Source organism: Nipponia nippon, unplaced genomic scaffold, assembly GCF_047370975.1.
Source record: "Nipponia nippon isolate SJK-2023a ecotype South Korea unplaced genomic scaffold, ASM4737097v1 scaffold_18, whole genome shotgun sequence".
NCBI classification, from domain to species: Eukaryota; Metazoa; Chordata; class Aves; order Pelecaniformes; family Threskiornithidae; genus Nipponia; species Nipponia nippon.
The window spans coordinates 3,697,450-3,718,664 of record NW_028262334.1 but is presented as its reverse complement, the minus strand read 5'-3'; the positions used below and the strand labels follow the sequence as shown (position 1 = coordinate 3,718,664).

Below are 21,215 nucleotides of genomic sequence, written 5' to 3'. Positions count from 1 at the left end.
ATTCATAACAGACTATGACATGTCTGATTATGTAAGCTTTTGTTCAGTCTCTTGTAGTACTGCAAACAAATTTCAGTGTTGTATAACACAGCATGTAAACAAAATGCATCTTAAAGAAAACAAGTATGTTTTTAAAGTTTCATTTTGCATATGATTCTACAGCCATAAGCAGGGGCTTTAAACTCTCAACTCTTTAAAGTTCCCAGCAGCTCTGTTTGTCACCTCATCTGTCTCAGCTAATGCTGCCTGTTTTCACCTGCTCCGAACTTGAAGGAAAGTAGTGTACTTGAATATCCGTAACTTCTTATACCAGCATTTTTTTTCCTCTTGCCTGTGTTTTCCTTATCAACAATTTCTGAAGAAGGGCAAGCGCACACGGAGTCTAAATTGCTGGGGTCAGCTCTGGATAAAGGTGGTTTGGTTTTTTTTTTTTTTCCTTAAAACTCCAGGCTTTTCGATTAGCTAAAGATGAACTCATTTGAAGGTCAAATGCAATCTGCCAGCTTTTGCCACAGTTCTTAATTGCTGTTAGTTTTATGCTCTCCGTTTGCAAGTGAGCATGCACATTGCGTGTGCTGAGACCTGACAAAGCTACTTCAAACTGTTTGACAATCTCCTACCATCCCTGGGAAATCAGTCAGTATGCAATTTTATTTTTCAGTAAGAAATATTTGTAATTTTATATTCTGAATGCATCTTAGGGGAAAGTTATGTATTAAATACTTTAAGAGTAAGTGAAAAATTATTGATCTATTGCAAAAAATGCTTACTGGTTATTAAATAGAGTAGGCTGCCTACGCAGCTGTGGAAGACAATAGTATCTGAAGTTAAGTACAAAGAAACATCTGTCAGGAATGGTTCAGATCTAGAGCAGGTCCTGCTCTGGGGCAGTGCAATAGACTAGACTGCCTCTTAAGGTCTCCATCAAACTTTGTTTTCAGTGACAGTTTTCAATCCAAGGTGAAGTCAGTCACCTTACTTTAAAGTCACCAATTTAAAAAAAAAAGTCGTCCATAAATGCAGAAATAAATCAGCCCTAAAGGTTTGATAATTTAGCTATTTGTTTCCTTATGCTCCAATAACAGCCTTTCTGTGGTTATTTCCCTTTCACAGAATGTTCTTTATGTACGTGAATGCAGTGCGATTAACATGCTTATTCACATTTCCCCAATTTCAGCAAGTAAAAATAGAACATTAACATACATTGATGACTGCCTTATTATACTCGACATCTGTCACCACACTATATTTTATTATTTTGTTTATCTAGAGCTCTTGTGAGACCAGCTAAAGCATAATAGCTGGATGCTTTACAAGATAGAGAATGTCACCTTGCCTAAGTAAATGCCGTCTCCTGAAATGAAAGCATAAGCTTTTGACAGCAATTAGCTTTGAAACAAAAGAGAATTGGGGTATTAGGATTACCAGCTGCTGAGAACACTATGGTCTTAACTGCTATGAAAATTAAACAGCGATCGGTGAAGATTGCATGGAGTCAGAGGCATGCATATGAAACTCCACAAGGCTGAGATGTTTACAATAACTGAATCTCAATTCTACTTCATACATAGTAGAACTCTATTCTGCAAGTAAAACTGAAGTGGTAAGATTAAAAACACATGAAAGACAGGCCAAGTAAAAGGAGCTGTAACAATCCAGTAAGAAGAGGCTCTCCTGGAAGCAGGACCCTAAAAATTCCTAAAGCCAGGATGAACTACCTATCCCACTAGTAGAGACCTGCAACTGATAAAGTAAACCAAATGTATCATTCCTTTCCTAAGGGAGTGGGTTTAACACTAGCTCAAATATCAAAGGCTGAGACAAAAACACATATCTATTCAAGTACAGATGCACCGAGTCCAATAAACTACTGAGGCTAGGGGACAGGAATCTACAGTAAATTTAAGAATTTAAGAATTAACTCCAACACATTCGTAAGATGCTTTAGAAAAAATCTCCTACCTTCTCTGAGGCAGGGGAATTGGAAACATTGAGTTCACAGATTAAGAGAGGCTCACCTCTTCAGAGTTATGCCGTCTTTTAAAATAAAAAAGTAAACCTCATTTTGAAGCACTGGGATAGCTAATCTTAGTCCAGTAAGATTTCAGTAAAATAAATCCTCTCAACCTAGCCCTAATTTATTTTCAGATTATCACAGGAACACCACAATACTGGAGACTGTATTAAGTAAGTTTCATGAAGGTTTACTTTTCTACAATTTAACTTCCTTTTACTCTTCATTACTTTCCCCCTTAGACCTCCAGTTTGCATTCTCAATAGTTGAGCTTTCATTTATTAACAATCACTACTGAATATTATATGCATCACTTTTCAAGCCTAAAGTAATATTCAATGCATGAACAGACAAATATTTAACTTCAACAGAACACTTACACTTCTCCCATGGGAGCATATGTTGAACCAGTTACAGTAAATTCATTCAGAGAACAGCTATCTCCTTCTACTCTGTCCAGGACAAACATCTGAAATTAGAGAGTTAGAAGCGTTACTACCTTTGAACAGTAATTAATGCAAGAGATTTAAACAGGCCTTAAGCAAGCAAGTACAAGAGGCAAGTTCAGGTTGAACAAACTAGACAAAGCCAGATATGACACTCTAAACTTCAATCCCATATATGTTTGAACAGCTCCCTATACTGAAGCATGAAGCACAGAAAACAGCACTTAACAGATGTCATTTGAAAATTGAATTGTGGCACAAGCATATCAAAGAGTTGAAAAAAACACATAAACTACATACACTTAACTTCAGCTGTGAAGACTACTCATGCATCCACTCAACAATCCTGACTATATCCAAGCTCTTCCTAGGCTTCAGACTTGTGAAAAGTGTTTCCTGTCCTGGTTTGCCAGTTATAAGTCACTTTGCCATCCAGTACACTGGTAGTTCAGAAACATTCAGACAGCTCAACTGCCCTACTGGCACAGGCCGAAATCTTATTTTCAAATAAAGACACCAATTGGAAGGCTGCAGTTGTACCCCGTAAGACACCTGCATCTCAGTCTTTCCTTAGTTTCTGTTTCCTTTCTAGGACAGCTGCAGGCAGCACCAAATTTGGGAAGATGGAGATAAAAACCATAGTGCCTGAAGCTGTCATACTCTTACCATGACTTGCTGGACTGGTAGCAAAGAAAATAATTTCTCACTGACTGATAATATATCTTAATGGAATTTCTTACCCATTGGTTAGTACAAGCCACTTTGCCATACCACATTTTAGCAATGTTTTAATTTCCCCTCATTGTGCTGCCTTATGTTTTGGACAAGCATCTTCACAAAATACAGCCTAATAATTAGGTGTTCAGCAACTGATCTGCATCAATGTCTGGAGACCTTGTAATCTGCAAAGTGATTTTAAAGATCAAAAAGCCAGACAAGCTGATAAATTAAAAGCCCACAAAGCAGAGTAAGTGCATTCTCTGCAGGAGGGCATCAAAACAATCCCTCAAGTTTCCTCCTAAATCAGTGTAACATTTCTGAGTGAAACATTTTAGTATAGAGTTCCTTTTGACACTCAGGAGTTACTAAACATGAAAACTAAAACTACAAATGGAATTACTGTTGTAAAACCAGACTTCTTAAAAAGCTAAGCAATCTCTGCTTAGAGTGAAACCAAGAATAAGCGTATTGTTTATAGGTATTAGGATTTTGCTATGTTTTGCAAAATCTTGCAATTAAGGTTATTCTGTAGCTGTCAGAGGTTAACAAGGAACCAAGTAAGTTGTACTGCACAAGATCTAAAACATTTATCCCTCTAAGTACAAGGAGTAGAGCATTTTGAGCTTTTAAATAAACACAACTTAAATGATGAGTTAACCAGGAAGCCTTCTGCTTTTGGCATCTGCATGATGAAAAAAAATCCCTGCAAAGACTAGGGCAGTTATGCAACTCTACTGCAAGTAACCTCCTCTGGAATACTGATGAGCAGCTGCTTTGTGTCTCTTAGGTATAAATACTACAATACTTAAGGAAGTAGAACAAGTCAACCACCAATTAAAAAGAAAAAGCCATCAATCACATGAGAATAAAGTGCTTAAGGCTTACAAACTTTTGCCAAAAAATACTGGTGTGTAGTGCTCAGCACTTATACATTTGGAATTCTAACCCAATGAAATGAGTCTGAACATTTGATGTCATGGAGTTGCTATGCCACTGAACATCTACAATTATTAAACAGAAGACCTTAATGTTTTCTCCATAAATTTCCTACACAGAATTATCAAGTATACGGGAAGCACAAAGAACTGGCAACTGAACATGCATTATGTTAAGTGACTAGCTATAAAAGTCACAAATTAATCAACACCAGAAAGAATACTGGGGGGGAGGGAGGAGGGGCACATAACTTTCGCTTACCTAAAAATGCCCCATACATTGAAGATGACCCTGGCAATGCTGGTGCCAGGGTCAACTGCACCTCCAAGTTGCCAGACTAGCCATACAATATTGCACGCCAGAAACACTGCAGTGATCTACATCAGACCAATAGCAGCTACTGAAGATAAGGTAACCAAATAAAGGTGGAACCACTCGGTAGTGAAAATACCTTAGACTATCCAAGTTACTGTAGTAAACCTTCCACCTTTTTCTCACTGCTAAGTTTCTCCACCATTGTCATCTTGCTAAGTTAAAGATGTGTTTTACACTTACACACATCGTGTTTCTACAGTGTAACTATCCTACCTTTCTGAAACAGGGGATAAATGACACTAACTAATTACCAGTAGACTGAATGGCTTACAGACAAGTCAATGGAAAGCTGCTTGCAAACAACCTTCTCTTCCATCAAGTACGGGTACAGCTATTTTTGGCCATGACTAAATAAGGGAAGAGATAAAAGCCTTAAACACTACACAGTGGAAAACTGAATTAAAAGTGGAAGCTTATCTTAGGAAAATAAAGCATGATTTTGAGGATGTGAGAACCAAAAGACGTGCGATCAAAAGAATTCAAGCAACGCTGACTATTCAGAGTGGTTGAAGAGAAAAAGAAAAATAGAAGAAGCTAGTTCAACATACCCTGCAGACTGACATCTGATTCGTGGTCAGAGTACCCGTCTTGTCAGAACAAATAACTGAGGTGCAACCCAAGGTTTCCACAGAGGGAAGACTTCTAACAATAGCGTTCTTCTTGGCCATTCTCCGGGTCCCAAGAGCCAAGCAGGTGGTAATGACAGCAGGCAGACCCTCAGGAATAGCAGCAACAGCAAGAGCAACAGCAATTTTAAAGTAATAGATAGCACCTCGAATCCAGGAGCCACCATGAACCGGATCATTGAAGTGACCAATGTTTATTATCCAAACAGCGATGCAGATAAGCGAGATGACTTTAGACAGCTGCTCTCCAAACTCATCCAGTTTCTGTTGAAGCGGGGTTCTCTCTTGTTCAGTAGCCACCATCTCATCACGAATTTTGCCAATTTCAGTGTTTACTCCTGTTGCAATAACCACTCCCATAGCTTTACCAGCAGCAATATTAGTACCCTAATGTAAATAAGGAAAAGGGAAGATAAAACTTACAGTCAATCTATAAACACATTTGGTGGTGGGGTTTTTGTTTGGGTTTGTTGTGATTTTTTTAAACAAAAAACAAAAACAAACAAAACACCACCTTATAGAAGCCCAGACTGTGTTTCAGCTAGGATATGGAAAAAGGTGAAGAGGAAGAGAATGACATTCCCCCAGTATCTCTAAGAGATTACTCCAGTGCAGAATGGGCACAAAATGGATCAGTATTGCTCTATTATAAACAGCATAGTCAAACTCAGCTGCTGAGTAAGCAGTATGTATTTCAGCTGGAATCTTAAGTGTGTTTTTCCTTTCTTTTCTTATTAGGATTGTATTTAGCCAGATTTAACGTTATTTACTACAAGCAATAGATGTGTTCTGTGGGGGTCCCTGTGTGAACATACTTAACATGAGAAAGAACAGTTAGATTTTCTACAAGGAGCCTACCAGCAATAAGAGAATTGTTACTTTGTTATCTGAAAGGCATCTGATGCTTCCTTTAAACAAATTTGAATAAATGGTTTCATTCCTACATGGAAAGCGAGTTCTCAATTTTAGCCACACGATACCACAATTTGTATGGGCATTCTTATCAGTCTTAAGAATTATTACTTCAGAAAAGTAGTACAGAAGCACTTTAAAAAGTGTGTGCTCCAGCCTTCAAGACTTTCTTGTGAAGGACAAATATCAGTTTCCTCATATAAAATGGTTTCAACAAGCATCTTCCCTGAGGACAGCTTTTATTAAAGGTTACTTCTAATTTTTAATTCATTTAGTTCAGTGTACATGGAGACACACATACAGATGCATATAGAGAATACAGCAAAGAAGTCATACAGCTTTTAGGTGAAGATCTTAAGTTCTGCACATTTTTGTTTATCAGCTTCAGTATCATTTTATAAAAGTTTTGAAAGTTTCGAAACAAATAACTTACAGAAAAAAGCATGTTCTTCTTGTCTTGGTTTACAGCACGAGGATCAGGCACAGGGTCAGTGTGCTTAATAACAGACACAGATTCACCTAAAATAAAGATAACAGTCTTAAGAAGAGATTATACATGTATCATCTTGAGTCCTGTAGGGAATCGAAGTTATAATCCTCAGTCCTAAAATTTAAGATGCCAAACTTCTTTTCTCAAATGATCTTGCTTAAGTGAAACAGGAACTATTTCAGCTGGCCAAAAAAACTGAATGGCTGGGTTTTAATGAAAATAGGAAAGGATTTAAGTAAACATTTTATGTAGTTACGTTATGAAGCATACACCATGTCTTTTAAGGAACTTGAGAAGTGGTCAAATAAGCAGCTGGTACTCCACTCCCCCTTTTAATGTAGCAAGATCTACTGCATGAATTAGATATTTTGTATGCTTCTCATGCAGTAACGAGCATTTCTGTTCTCTATGCACTCTAAGAGATACATAATTGTGGTAGCATCTAATTATTTAAATGAGAACGTATCTGTGGTGGTACACATCACAGTTATACTGGCAGACCTTAAAACAACAACAACGAAAAAATTAAGTGTCATGCAGCCATCTGTTAGTTAACTCCTTTAGTTGGAAGTCTTCAGAGAACTCTTCCATAAAAACCTTAAAATATGTCAATTTCTATAAATATGTCACACAGGTGTAGAAAGGTTTCTGTTCTATAAAAACAGATGTTAATTACCACCATGTGAAATCTGATGTAGTAAGTCAGTGACTGAAGCTAAGAGCTCGCTACTTTTTCTAGCTCAAGAGAGCCAAAGCTTCCTACTTTTAAAAGCTTTGATAAGTAGCATCTTAGACTTCAGTCCTACTTTATTAGTTAAGAAACCAAAGCATCAACTTAAAATAGGCTGAAAATAAAGGTTTCCTTTAAAGAAATAAATCTGTTGTTTAAACAAAGTCAAGGAATTATTCCCTTTATATAGACTTATGGTGGATTTCTTCTACTTTATTTCAGTTCTGATAGCTTGACAAACATGGAGTGCCTTCATTTTCTAATACTAAACTTAAGTAAGCTTGATCAGTTCTGTGCTATTCAGGATCTGTACTGAGAAACTTTGTGGCATGTTTCAAGACAGATTCAAGGATCAAGAATAGGTTTCTTATGAATACTTTACTGTTTTAAAATTCAGGGCTAGTTAACATTAATTTATGCTACCAAAACAGGCAGATAGATCTTCATGTTCCAGCCGAGACAAAAACGTTACAGCATGCTTGGTTGATTCCTAGCTTCTTTCTTATATTCAGAAGTACTGCTACTTTGTTTTGTTTCCAACAAATCTGAAAAGTGCTCTAAATATAGCTCCTGCGCTTGAGAGCCGGTACCAGAAAACACATGAATGTACATGCACAGAATTTCAGCAAATAAGGCTTTAGTATACTGAGCCTTTAGTAACAGCAGCTTAGAAGCTGCCTGTCCTTAAACAATTATTCTCTTGTGAGAGAAAATGGGTAACTGTTACAGAAGACATTTAGTAAGATTTCCATACTTCCATGTTTGAGCAGTGACAAGATGTTCAAGCCTAGAAGACTGCATAAACTAGAGCAGAAATCCTTTATTTTTTATTTTAGTTTCCCACAAGTTATTAGTGTGTGTTGCTTGGGTGGGGGGGGGTGGGGTGGGGAGAAAGACCAAAAATGCATGACAAGTCTCAGTAAGAATGTTTGTCCCACTAAAGCGAACATGTAAAGCCAATGATGAAGCAATGCATTCAGCCGCTCTAAGAGTTAAGTTACTAGATCAGAAATTTACTGCTCTTGAATGCAACATAGCACTTGAATAGCTACAGGCTTGTTTCTAATGAATTATTCTAAACACATGGTGAAGAGGCACTTTCAATTATGCACAAAATTATCCAAAATTCGCAGAGATTATACCTGTGAGAATTGACTGGTCTACCCTTAGAGTTGTAGATTTGATAGAAGTAATTCTTATATCAGCAGGAACCTTGTCTCCAACTACAAAGAAATGAACAAGACAAAGTTAGAATTTTGTTATTGGAGAGATTTCTAACCAAGTGTACTATTACCTCTATCAGCCAGGACAACAATTTTCCAGTAACTGTTCAGATGACTAAGATTACTAACAGCTTACTACTGCTTTTGTGGTTTGCAATACTCCAATTTTCTGAGTATCCAATATGTTTTGGCAATTTAGATTTGCCTTCAAGATCTCTACCCCTGCCTAACCTCAAAGAAAGAAGTTGTAAATCACTGGATTGTTTTTCTCATCACATGACTACTACTTGACAGCAAAGGGAAAACATTCTGAAGAGAAAGATATCGATTTCAGAATACGTATTTACAAACAACCAAAACACTTAGCTAAGGTGAATCAAGTTTTCTTTTCAGAACAACTGTCCTGGGAAGTCTTCTGGTTGTTTTCTCTATGCCCGAAGTCAGTCTTCTGTTCTCCAACGATCAGAATGTTGTTATCCACATTTATTTATTTAGAAACTAACAGAAGTTGTACTTTCCTTTTCTTTGGCACCAATTGTGAGAATAACATGCTTCTGCAAATCTGCTCTTTTGATGTTATACTTTGAATACTGCCAGATGTTTCAGAGCTGGAAGTTAATTTCAGATCATACACTAGCTTTGGTTTTCCGTAAGGCTACTCTATTAAATATACCACAATCCATATTCCAGTTAAAATTTTCACAGAACTCTAGGCTGTGTTTATCTTATCATTCTACTTTCCGGAAGACAACAAAAAAACAACCCACAAACAACCCAAAACACCTCCACTAGCAAGTGTCTGAGACACCAAGGCAGCAGACAATAAGTGAACAGCACACTCCTAAAGACAACAGAAAATAATGAAGTCAGGTGCCAGAGCTTTGTGGCCAGTTTAGCTCCAGCATTTCTATCATCCCAGAATTAATTCTCCCACCTTCCTACTTTATCTAGCTTTTCCTAGTTTTTAAGAAAAGAATTAAAGCTCCACCATTTTTTGACTACTGCAAATAGATGGCTGCAAGCAAATTAACTTGCTAAAGCATATTAACGAGAGTCACATTTCTGACTCTCATGGGGGGGTTTCTACATTCTACCTGTCAATATTACTAATGAATGCAGATCAAACTTATTCGTAACGTAATTTAACACTGCAAGCATTCAAGCATCAACTTCCTTTTTAGTAAAAAAATAATGCAAAGAAACAAAGAAGGGAGAATAACCAGCTAAAAAGAGCTGATCTTCTCAGCAGATGGACTCTGTGTCCCTGCAGTAACATTAAAACAAGCTGCAATTCCTGCAGGAACTGCTTATGCAACTAACAGCAATAATGCACATTAACAAATAATACCATGAAAAACTCCGCAGTGGCGTTACAGCCTTACAACATATAACCACTCACACAGGAAAACTATGGAACAAAATGCTAAAGAGGAGAATGAAGTGCTACTTCAAACATTAAGTAAACTTGCACCATGTGACTTTTTGTAAGGTCAAAGAAACCCCAACCATTAAAACCAGCAAAAAATTGCGTAGTTTTGCTTGTAGACTTAGGAGTGTGTTTTTGTAAGCATATGTATATGAAGGGACCCAATAAATAGCCACAAATTCCCTTTTTATAGCATTATAGCATGTGAAAACTAATTTAAGCCACAATGCCCTTGAGCAGCAAGAGAAAATAGCATTAGACAAACAGTGACCTAGGCCAAAAATGGCAAAACTATTCAATATGCCCTCCTGATGTCATGAGGAGGTTTATATGCAGACATAGAATAGCAGCTGGTTTTCAGATATCACTGACCAACAGGCTAATACCTCAGTGCAATGTGGTATAACGCCTGTCAATCTGCATAAACATTTTCAAAGTACTTAAAGCAGCTGGAAAACTACAGCCAACTCAAATACACTACCACATTTGATAACACTCTTAAAGACTTAATCACTCCATAACACAAAAAAAGAAGCTGCTAAAAAAAAAATCTTAAAAACATTCAAGTAACTGGACAGAACATATGGCAAAGTTTACAAGTAATTTTCCAACCTACTTCTTCTGAACAGCTCTAAGTTATTCAAACTCCAACACAATATTCACAAGATCTGAAGTCCTAGGAGAGACCCCTGCTCTAGCAGGCTATTGATATTCGAGCATCAGTATTTCCATGAAAACTACTACTATCGTTATCAATTGCCCGAATCACCAGAACTGAAGTGTTAAATTTATTATGACACTGCAGCTTTCTAAGTTTATCTCAACAATTTAAGATAAGACACATTATTCACTCACCATCTCCGTTTGAGAAGGCTGTAGTAAAATATTCAAGGCATTTCCAATAGGCAAGAAAGCTGTACGTCAGGGTCAATTACAGAACTATTTTAAGCAGCTCCTTGCAAAATAACAGCTATGACACTAAGTAATTTATAGTCTTGAATATACTTTCATGGGCATAACTGAAACTGAATACAGATAGGAAATCATCCTATGATAGATAGGAACCCACAGGAAATTTTTAGTGAGCAGTCTAGTGCAGATCTCATCTACAAGAAGGTTTTTTTTCCATATACTTTAACACAGAAAAGAAATTGGGGATTTTTTTGTTGCCTTTTTGGGGGACTTTTAAAATTCAATTACATTTCAGTCCACAGAACCAGTAAAAGCATTACCCAAGGCTTGGAATACAAGAAATTAGAAGGTGAATATGTATTTGTGTTGCTCAGTACAGAGCTGCTACAGTCTAAATGGATATAACCCCATAGTTTTAAGTCTAAAATAACAAGTCAGTTGCAGAAGTGTTTTCATCCATTATTTTAACCGAAGATTTTAATCCTTAAATAGTCACTTGATTTCTACAACAGCTCTGAAGCAATCGAATAAGCTGCTTTCAAAACTGCCCAGATACATGTTCTTAAAGCATTGTTTAGCCAAATACTTAACTACTGATTAAAACAGCCTTTCTAAGTATAAAATTGACTGCTTCTTGGAAGAGTGAGAGCAGGATTTGGTTCAAATCATTACGGCTTTATTCATAGAATCCTTTTATTCACGCACAGAAAACTAATTTAGAATTTTAATACTGAACTTCAGCACACAATAAAGTAATCTATTTAAAAACAACCTGGGCCCCTGTAAGGGGGGGGGAGGGGGCAGAGATCAATTTTCTTCAACTGTGCGTGAGTCTACACCGAAGCAGATAATTTACAGTTTCCATTCCTTGATAGAAACTGGAATGGCATTTAGTTAAGACAGAAATGTGAAGTTTATGTCAATTGTTTTAAACAAGCCATATGCCTTCAGTGAAAATACAGACAATTTAATATCTGAAAATAACTGGGTTCTGCAGCTACCTGTAAGTAACTAGCAATGTTATCTTGCCAAGATTCCCACCGATTACACCTAACACTCTAGCCTTTCTTCTCAAGTTCAAAGCTCCCCACATTTTATCTTACACCTCCCAGCGTTATGGCAATGTTATAGGTCAATTGCCACTCTCTGTGTACAGTCGTTTACATATATGTTCGCTTTTAAGCTCAGTACAACCCTACTTATCAACAGAGCACATCCAGTAACACAGGTGTGCATTGGCAGAAATGACTGCAGTTCCCCACGAAGGGGCTTCCTCATGAACAACAGTCTACAAGGGACAATCCAGCATGCAGACTGCCCTATTCAATTTGCAAAGTTACCTTGAAAGACAAGATGATTCAAGTCTCTAAATCGACTTCAAATATAGAGTATATTAAGCAATGCTAGTCCCAATGTAATACTTGGCAGTGACCAAGTCCTGGACTGAAATGATCAACTTAATTATCTAGATATTTCATTTGCGCACTGATATCCCTTTTACTTTACCAGTTTCCCCCTCCATTTTACTTTACCAGTTTTCCCCCTTTACTTTAGTGGTAATACTAAACATTTATCTTCAGAATACAGCTTGACACACTCACTGAGAGACCTCTGCAGCCAAAACGCACTATTAGCATGTGGTATGCTAGATCAGCCTGCAATTTAAGCAGCCTAGGAAGATGGGCAGAAGTGATGGGGCACATGTTCTATGAACAATGAAGCTGGAGGGAAAATAAACTATTAAAGCTGTGTGGATTTCAGTCCCTGTTCTATTTTCAGCTATATCCGGTTATCAACAAAGAACTTTAGACTGCAACAGGACTGTACTTATCTTTCAAGTCGCAAATGATATTCTAGATTATCTAATGAAAACTGTTGGTGACAGCAGGCTCAGGAAGCAATATTAACTTTACCCCCAAAAAGCCACTGTGATATACAAGAGTCCTCAAACCAACTACTTTGAATGTGTACTTTGAACACCGTTATCAGCTCTGTTAACTGCCTCTGATCCCTCCCACAACTGAAGACTTGCTAAGAGGTTTACAGACAGGTACATTATAAGAAGTGAAAAGTTCTGCTTCCTGTGTATGTTAATGTAAAGTGTTACAAGAACAATTCCTTTTCTTAGCAAAAAAGTGATCTCTTTGCAAAAAGCCCATCTGAGTGATCACAGTAAATGAAAGTAATTTTTCCTGTAGAAGTCAGAATGGTTCTTCGTATACAACATGTACCTAACACTTTCTTATTTATGTTTATCATTAACCAAAGCTAGTGTCAACCTATATCTGCTATCAGCTGGTTGGGGCTGGAACAGGACTTTTGCAATAAAGATTACCAGTACAGCTCTAAACTATTCTGCCACTGTAGTCCGATTTTGTAACATTTTTTTAGGCAAGTTCTGAAGAACTGGGATACTGTTTCAACATATGGTTCAACAATTCGGGAACACAAACAACAGTTCTTGAAAGTGAGTAAAAACATCCCCAAAACAACTTCCATAAAACACCAAATGAAGGGGGGGGGGGGGGGGGAAGGCATAAAATTACATAATTTACCCCCCTTTTAAGTGTCTTAATACATTAAGGTTCATTGTTGAAACATTCCATGTATTTTGATTTTTAGGACATTATGGTCTTTCCCCTGGTTTATTAGGATGCTCTTGATTTCATCAGGCTAGGGTAGAAATACTATCAAATTCAGCTTACCACACTGCTATTAGAACATCTCTGTAATAGTTAAAACTTACACCTGAACAGAATGGACTGCTTCTATTTAGAAGGATAGCTGTTGCAGCACAAATGTTTTTTATATTAAACACAAGCTCAGCTTAGCTATTCTTCTCCCCCTTGCATGCACACGATCTAGTCTTCCTACTGTGTTTGATTTCCTTAGACCATCAGAAACTTAATTTTTCTTTCATAATAACAGGTTTTAAGTATTTAACACTTCCTGTACAGGGTATAATAAAATGCTACCAAAAATCAGAAGCTCTACAAAACAGGAAGATTGAGTCCATCTATGCTTTCATACAAGGCCGAATGTCAAGTTGTCAAGTTTAGAAGAGTGACTATGAAATATCTTTTAAGTCTGAGTTTCCACTCCAAGCCAGTAAGATAGATTTATTTTCCACTAAGACAAAGATTATAATCGCACTGGTCCATTCAGTTTTAACCATACTAGTAAACAGTATTTGCTTTTACTGCCAAGGTGACAGAACAGTACATTTGAATACATTCATCCTTTGCATTTAGGATGCATGCTACGAATTCGACAACGTTCATGAAATACGTTTCTCTATCATATGCCGTTCTGCATTCTGGACAGACAGAAAATATTTATGAAGCTCACTGTGCAGTGTATGCGCAAGTGTCATTATCCTAAGCTAAGGACTATTAGAGGTAGAAGTTAAACAATTTTCAGACAAAATCCTTATACATATTGCATTCTTATCAATGAAACCCAAAAATAGAGAAAAAGCTTAGCTTTCTGGGAGCAAAGTATTTTAAGGTTGGAACTGAGGGTTATATTGAGAAAAAAATTATGTACTGTATTAAAAAGCACATAAGACTCAAATTATTCCTGTTTCTTTTCTTCTCGTTAAGTAAAAACGTACTTCTAAGTGTCATTCCCTCTGAAGAGGGCACCAGAACATTAAATAAGATGTGCCAATGGACAGGTACCCTGTCTATACATCTGCACTTATTTCTAACCTGAATTTGTCTAGCTTTAGCTTTTCATCAGTGCATCTATTTATATCAGTGTCTTCTAGATTGACAACTCTTGTGATCAGCCTATAAGAATATCTAATAGCAGAAAGAACAAACTGGTAAGCTAATCTTCAACTTTTGCCAGATCAGGTAGAGAACAACGACATCTTCACACCAACTTCTTTTTTCCAAGTTAGGCTGCATTTGGGTAACGCAGGAACAAACACTAAGTATTCTGCAAGTGCAGCATAACTCCAAGTGCAGGTTTTCTTTAGTCTTAAAAAATGCTTGCTTTGCCAGGGTGATATGATATTAACAGAATATTATCTTCATGTTCAAGCATTTTGTTCAGTACTATTTGTGCTTATAATAAAAGCTCACTGCAGTATCGGTTCTAATCAGAGTATAGAACATTGGGTATGTTCTGAATTCAAACAATTAGAATTAGTTTCACTGTTTTTACTTCAGTTTGGCAACTCTGGCGGAAAATGCAACAGGAATTGGGAAAAAATTGGAGATGTGTTTCATAAAAGTTTTCAAATGTGTGCTGAATGTGACAGAAGTTTAGACTGTGCCCTGACCTGAACCTCACATAACTCCAGACTTCAGTGGAGTATGGAATGGAATTTGGACTGTGCCCGGTTATCTCAAAACTGCCTCTGATGTGTTAAGAGTTTGACAGCCAAAATGCCCACTGAAGCCCACAGATTTATGAACTACTCATATGTATTTATTAACCACTAATCTTACTTCAATATTTTTCTGGTTCAAAAGCAGTACTTCATGGAAAAAGCAAAATACATGCTTAACCTTTAAAAACCAAACCTGACAACTTGCACTAGTGTCCTGCTTTCAGCTGGGATAGAGTTAATTTTCTTCCGAGTAGCTGGTATAGTGCTGTGTTTTGGATTTAATATGAGAATAACCTTGATAACACACTGATGTTGTAGTTTGTTGCTAGGTAGTGTTTATACCAGTCAAGGACTTTTCGGCTTCCCATGCTCTGCCAGGTGCACCAGAAGCTGGGAGGGGGCACAGCCAGGACAGCTGACCCAGACTGGCCCAAGGGCTGTTCCATACCATATGATGTCATGCTCAGTATATAAACTGGGGGAGTTGCCCAGGGGGCAGCAATCGCTGCTTGGGGACGGGCTGGGAATCGGCCAGCAGGTGGTGAGCAACTACATTGTGCATCACTTGTTTTGTATATTCTTTTATCATTATTTTTTTCTTCTGCTGCTGCCCTATTAAACTATCCTTATCTCAACCTGCAGGTTTTACTCCCCCCCCTATTTCTCCCCCCATCCCACAGGGGCAGGGGGAACAATCAGCTGCGTCGTGCTTAGTTGCCAATTGGGGTTAAACCACAACAACTAGGTAAGAAAAAAAAAAAATAGTTGCAGTCAACTTTTTTCCATATCAAGAGATGCTCTCAGCAGTATGCTTTTAGGACAGTAGGTCAACATTCCGGACCTCAGTCTTACTCCATCCTTTTCATTTTTTTTTTTCCAATCTCAATACTTTTTCCAAAAAAAGTAAACATGCATCTCTAGCACCGAGTCTGAAAATCACTTCTAGTTATTAGAAGAGTAACACAGGCACAAGGACACAGATGTTTTGGAGCAAGATCTGCAACATCAATGTTTGTTGCTTATACTATCAGGGAGAACCTGTAGCTCTTCATAACCGCATTGGAGTTTGACATAATTCACCTTAAGAATCTTCCTTCCCAATCTCCTTCACCCCCAAATGTATCTTGCCTTAATTATAAGGCACCGAGGCTTTAGGAAGAGTCTTAAAGTGCTCTGCAGTTAGAATTAAAAGCCTCAGAAAGTAGTTCTTGCATAGTTTATGCCAGGTATAAATGGAAAACTAGGTCTTCTGGAATACGCACTAATTTAATAAGCAACAGCTTCTGGGAACTCTGTGTGTATCTTTAAGCTGTTGAGTACTTACAAGTATAATAACAGATGACAAAAACCATCATTCAGCACTTCAGGGAAAAGAGGAACTACTCTGACCCCAGTTTGGTCACTTACAGATTGCAACAAATGAACATTCATTTATTAAATTACGGAAAGTCAGATATGCTGTATCTAAAATAGAACATTTTAGACAGGAAAATACAACAGAAGTGAACAAAGCTCATTTCTGTTCCCAAATGTGCTTCTTTAAAAATAAATGATTTGCGACCTGTTTATCCCAATTTGTCAGACTGGACTTCATACAAAACCTCTAAGAACTAAGGCCATGCTGTTTCTCTTTAAAATGCTACTTTAACAAAGGCAAACAAAACCTGAACTAAAACAAAGGACATCTTTAATCTATTCAGATAGCCACTAGTTACCAATTTAGAGTGCATCCTCAAGTAAACTTAAGCTTTTATAGCAGCGTGATAATCCATTTTAAGACAGGCAAACTGAAAAGCCATTTGAGGACAGCATCTGGATTTTTTTCAGTTCATCAATTCTAAGAAACAAACAGTGCAGCTTAGTAACCCTTATACACTACAGTTCTGAGAACCATGCCCACCTGCAAGCCAATTTAAGGCATACATCCCAAACCTGTAATCCCAACTTCATCCCAAAAAGTTCCTGTTGATTGTACAGTATCTTTTCCACCATCTCTGCTTAAGTGGACAGGGAAGGAAGTCTTCTTAACATACGCAGTTAAGAAATTCACATCTGCACAGTCTCTGAGCAAGCTACAGTCTCTGCAAGTACACCTGCAAAATTTTAGTGTAGCATTTATGTTGAATTTGTTAGCTACGAGGCGTAAGGACCAGTAATTGCTCATCAAGTGTTCTGCAGCATCTGTATGCACACTGATCCCCAAGAGACACATAAGACAGTAGGCTATCTACCACTTGAGGGATAAGCTAATTCGGGTTACTCCCTATTTACTGCAAGGTGACAATGCAGACCTGAAGTTTCCCCCTATTACTTCAAGTCAAATAAACCAGCATCCGTTTCCCCTGTTGACAGATCAGTTAAAGAAAGTATCTTTCAGGAGCTGTATTTTAGAAGGCTATGAGGCAGACTGAATAGTTTATATAAGGAATGCAGTCAAACTCTACAAACAGCCTAAGGAGCCAGAATAAAAAGTAATTAATATAAACCATTATTGCACTGTCTTTGGGTTACGCTAAGCCAACCAGGTTATCTTTAATGGGTTCAAAACTACTGAAAATACCAAATGATTTTGGAAATGGATCAATGCTACTTATTCTCAGGGAACTCTTGCAATGTAAAGAGGCAAATATATTCCCCCTGCTTCCCCCGAACTGCAATACTAATCTACCGATTCCTACAACAAAGAGTTATCTCTGTGTCAGACCCACATACAGCTACTTCAAATTAACAAAGCTGTTATAGCATTAAATACAAGTATTTTGTAATGGAAGCCCTCTAGAAAGTTGTTCAAAATCAGGTATCAGCATAGGGGAGAAACCTATCACCTGGTTATTTATGCCACTCGGTTGAAAGATATTTGCCTGGACACACAAATGTCATTGGCACTTTGCCTAGAATTCCATAGCCAGATATGTATCCTAGTATGAAGTGCTCTGTCACTTCCCTACATGGTCATCTTTTTGCAAACACCATGTCAAAGGCCATCGCAGTACTCTTACACTTGAGGCACAGGCATGCACACAGTCTCTCTCACCTCCAGGTCTTGACACTAACGCTGGTACATAATGTATTGCTCTTCTCTACTTGGTCAGTAGCTTTTCCGAGTTTGATTATAATTAAAATTTCATTATTGTCTACTGTTAGAATTTATTGTTTCAGTATCAGAGTTCATATTACACTGAAGCACTTAGTTCTGTATTAAACATCCACATGACTTACACTTAGTTACCTTCACGTGCAGCTGCAGTTGATTATATTTGCCAATGTAAGAAAAATATGATGAGTGCTTAAGACTAGCTTGGGACTGTTTGACCCACCAGTTTAACTGAGTATTTTAACTAGCATGAGCTTCTACAGTCAGTCAACAAGCTAGACCACCTGTCTTAAATGCAATAGTAACCCTATGAAAAATAGGATACTATGTTAAAGACCGCCTAGCTTTATAGGTATGCTCGTCAGCAGTTTATTTCCAATTCATTTCTCGCCTTCAGACATAGGCCCCTTAGAGATGGCACAAGTAATTGATTTTATTGGTACCAACAATATATAGCAAGGTAAGTAGAAGCCCACACACCCCCAGCTGTTTCACATACAAATTTAGCTTTGTCTTTTTCTGTAAGATGAAAATGCAATCTCCACCTCTTCTGAAATAGCAAAGAATCAAGCAGAAAATTTTCTGTACTCTAGACACCTGGCAAAGCAGCAAACCCCAGCATTTTTCCTTAGTGAGATATCCCAAACCGGTACAAAATACAGTCATCAACTTGCAATTCTACCAATACTGCTTTGAAGTACCAAAAAACACAACCCCAATGTATTCCCATGATATAAACTGCTTCCAAAACTACCATTCTATTGCTGACACTTAAAAAGAGGATCAAGATTTGGACTAGACATCCACTGCAGAATCTGTAATGTATACAGTTCTGTTTGCCTCAAAAGGATGCAGAAAACCTCAGCTGCTTAAACAAAATCTCATTGCAGAACTCACGGATTTAACTGTACAGTGCAGTAATAGTGAGTCAAAACAGCAGAGTAAGTGACAAGGTATCATAATTCACCCTTTATTTCAGCTATCAGCACTTTGTATTTGCACTTGTTCTTCACCAACAGATGCTAAGAGGAAACTAGCTTCAGCCTTCACGAGATTCACACTCTGAATTACCCCAGCCAGGGCTGCTGCAGCTGAATCATCCTATGCACAAAACAGAGGCTCTAGACAGGGCTCAGCGAATGTTAAAGTTTCTCAAGGAATGAGAGCTGGGCAGACAGCCAACACCAACTTCATTTTGAGTGCATACTCTCTGCCTGCTAATTAAAATAGGAGGATAGTCAAATTTAAGGGTATATATTTATCCCCTCTTGAGACGGCTACCACCTCTAAAAGCAAAGTGACACTAGTGGAACAAAAAGTTTGATGTACACCCTAAATTGTTCCCTTGGGAACAATCACTCAGTTAACAGTTGATAATGACCTAAAAATATGAGTATGCAATCACTCCTGACACTGAACAAGAACCACCTAGTTTTATCTGGGAAGGAATCAGAAACGATAAAGTCACTGACAAGCCCAGTTTAAAGAAGAAGGTATTGGTATGGCATTATCACCAAAATGAAGGAGTTTTAGCTATAAGTATACAATACTTTTATTTTTGCACTCCTTCCAAATAAAGATACACTTTTTAGGGCAAATCTGAATTATTAGAAAGCTTGATGCAAAAGTCCAATCTTTTAAGACTGGTACTTCAAATGCTTACACCAGAGAAATAGGAAGCTCTACTTTGTATAGTTCTCTATTTGCGGGCTTCTATGCATCAAAAGGCAAAAGAAGCAATAAAGAATTATGAAAGAAGAGAAACCAATGATGTCACATGCCAGTCATACTAGCTGAGAGGACAAAGGAAGACATTTGTGAAGAGAAGTTGAAAGGCACTGCTACTACAAGTGTAAGTTGGAAAAAACCTTCAGATGAAATTGTCTTTCCTTAAGGAAGAGTGTGACTAAAAAAAAATAAAAAAATCTCTGCATTCCAGAACCTAAGGAAACTGAACCCATTTAAAAGCAAGGAAAAGAGAGTATTTCGTGATACAAAACAGACAAGTTAAGACACTCCAAAATCAGACTTTAGAAAATGAAATTTGAGAGTCCTGACAAGTGTTAAAACCTGTACTCCAATTAAGATGCTTTGCTTTTAAACCTACCAATTAAATTAAGTGGCAATTTGGAAAACAATCCCCTCAGTGCAAATGCACATTTAAGATAATTACAGATGAACAGAAGCAAGATTGTTTGTAAGTGATGCATATACTTAGGCATCTTTGAAACTCCCCCCAGGGCCTCAAATCATTAAGATAAGGCCCCCACAACACTTTTACAATAGTGTGCCAATACATGTATGTACCTCATAAATGAGTCTTACCTGCCACTTCTACAATATCACCTGGGACAATGTCTCTTGCTTTAATCCTCTGTACACTTTTTCGGTCTTGTCGATATACTTTGCCCATTTCTGGTTCATATTCTTTAAGAGCTTCAATAGCATTTTCAGCATTTCTTTCCTAAAAGACAGCAAAAAATGTGTAACTTTAAAAGCCCTCAAGGAAAAACTTCCCCAGAGTCTCTTAACAGTTTACAAACTTAGATGAATCCCCACACATGACAACCTTTTTATTTCCACTAACACTAGCACAATAGCTTTCCTATCTCAAGCACAGCTCTCTCAGCTAAGCACTACCAGAGATCGATATCAACATCAACATCGTGATGCCACCTAGATAAAGGACAAAAGAAACCAACAGCTTATCAGTACTCCTTCTCTAGCTCTTTGAGAAGTAACTTATTTTCCAGCCTACTGACGAGACAAACGTCATATAGTCCTGATTATTATAGATAATGTAAGGGTACACATAGTTTTTAGAATGTCTGCACTTCAAATATATACCAGCCTTTCCAGGTAATAAAAACTTCCTCTTGCACGTGTCAGAGCAGAAACCTAATCGTCAGAAATTCAAAGATTGAGGTACTAGGTACTTCTACATAACAATGAAGCTGAAAAAAACATCTTGA

The 21,215-nt window shown here is 37.5% G+C and overlaps 1 protein-coding gene across 2 annotated transcripts in view; it reads right to left on the bottom strand.

Moving 5' to 3' along the window:
• The window catches only part of ATP2A2 (ATPase sarcoplasmic/endoplasmic reticulum Ca2+ transporting 2), a 49,237-nt gene that overhangs the window by 15,561 nt on the left and 12,461 nt on the right, over positions 1-21,215 (bottom strand). For both annotated transcript variants that reach the window (XM_087754970.1, XM_009472808.2), the window contains exons 5-9: positions 20,569-20,707; positions 8,392-8,472; positions 6,463-6,548; positions 5,040-5,504; positions 2,395-2,483 (exon numbers count right to left, since the gene is read on the bottom strand). In XM_087754970.1, coding sequence (XP_087611096.1) covers positions 2,395-2,483; positions 5,040-5,504; positions 6,463-6,548; positions 8,392-8,472; positions 20,569-20,707 — 860 coding nt within the window. The remainder of the gene's footprint in view (positions 1-2,394; positions 2,484-5,039; positions 5,505-6,462; positions 6,549-8,391; positions 8,473-20,568; positions 20,708-21,215) is intronic.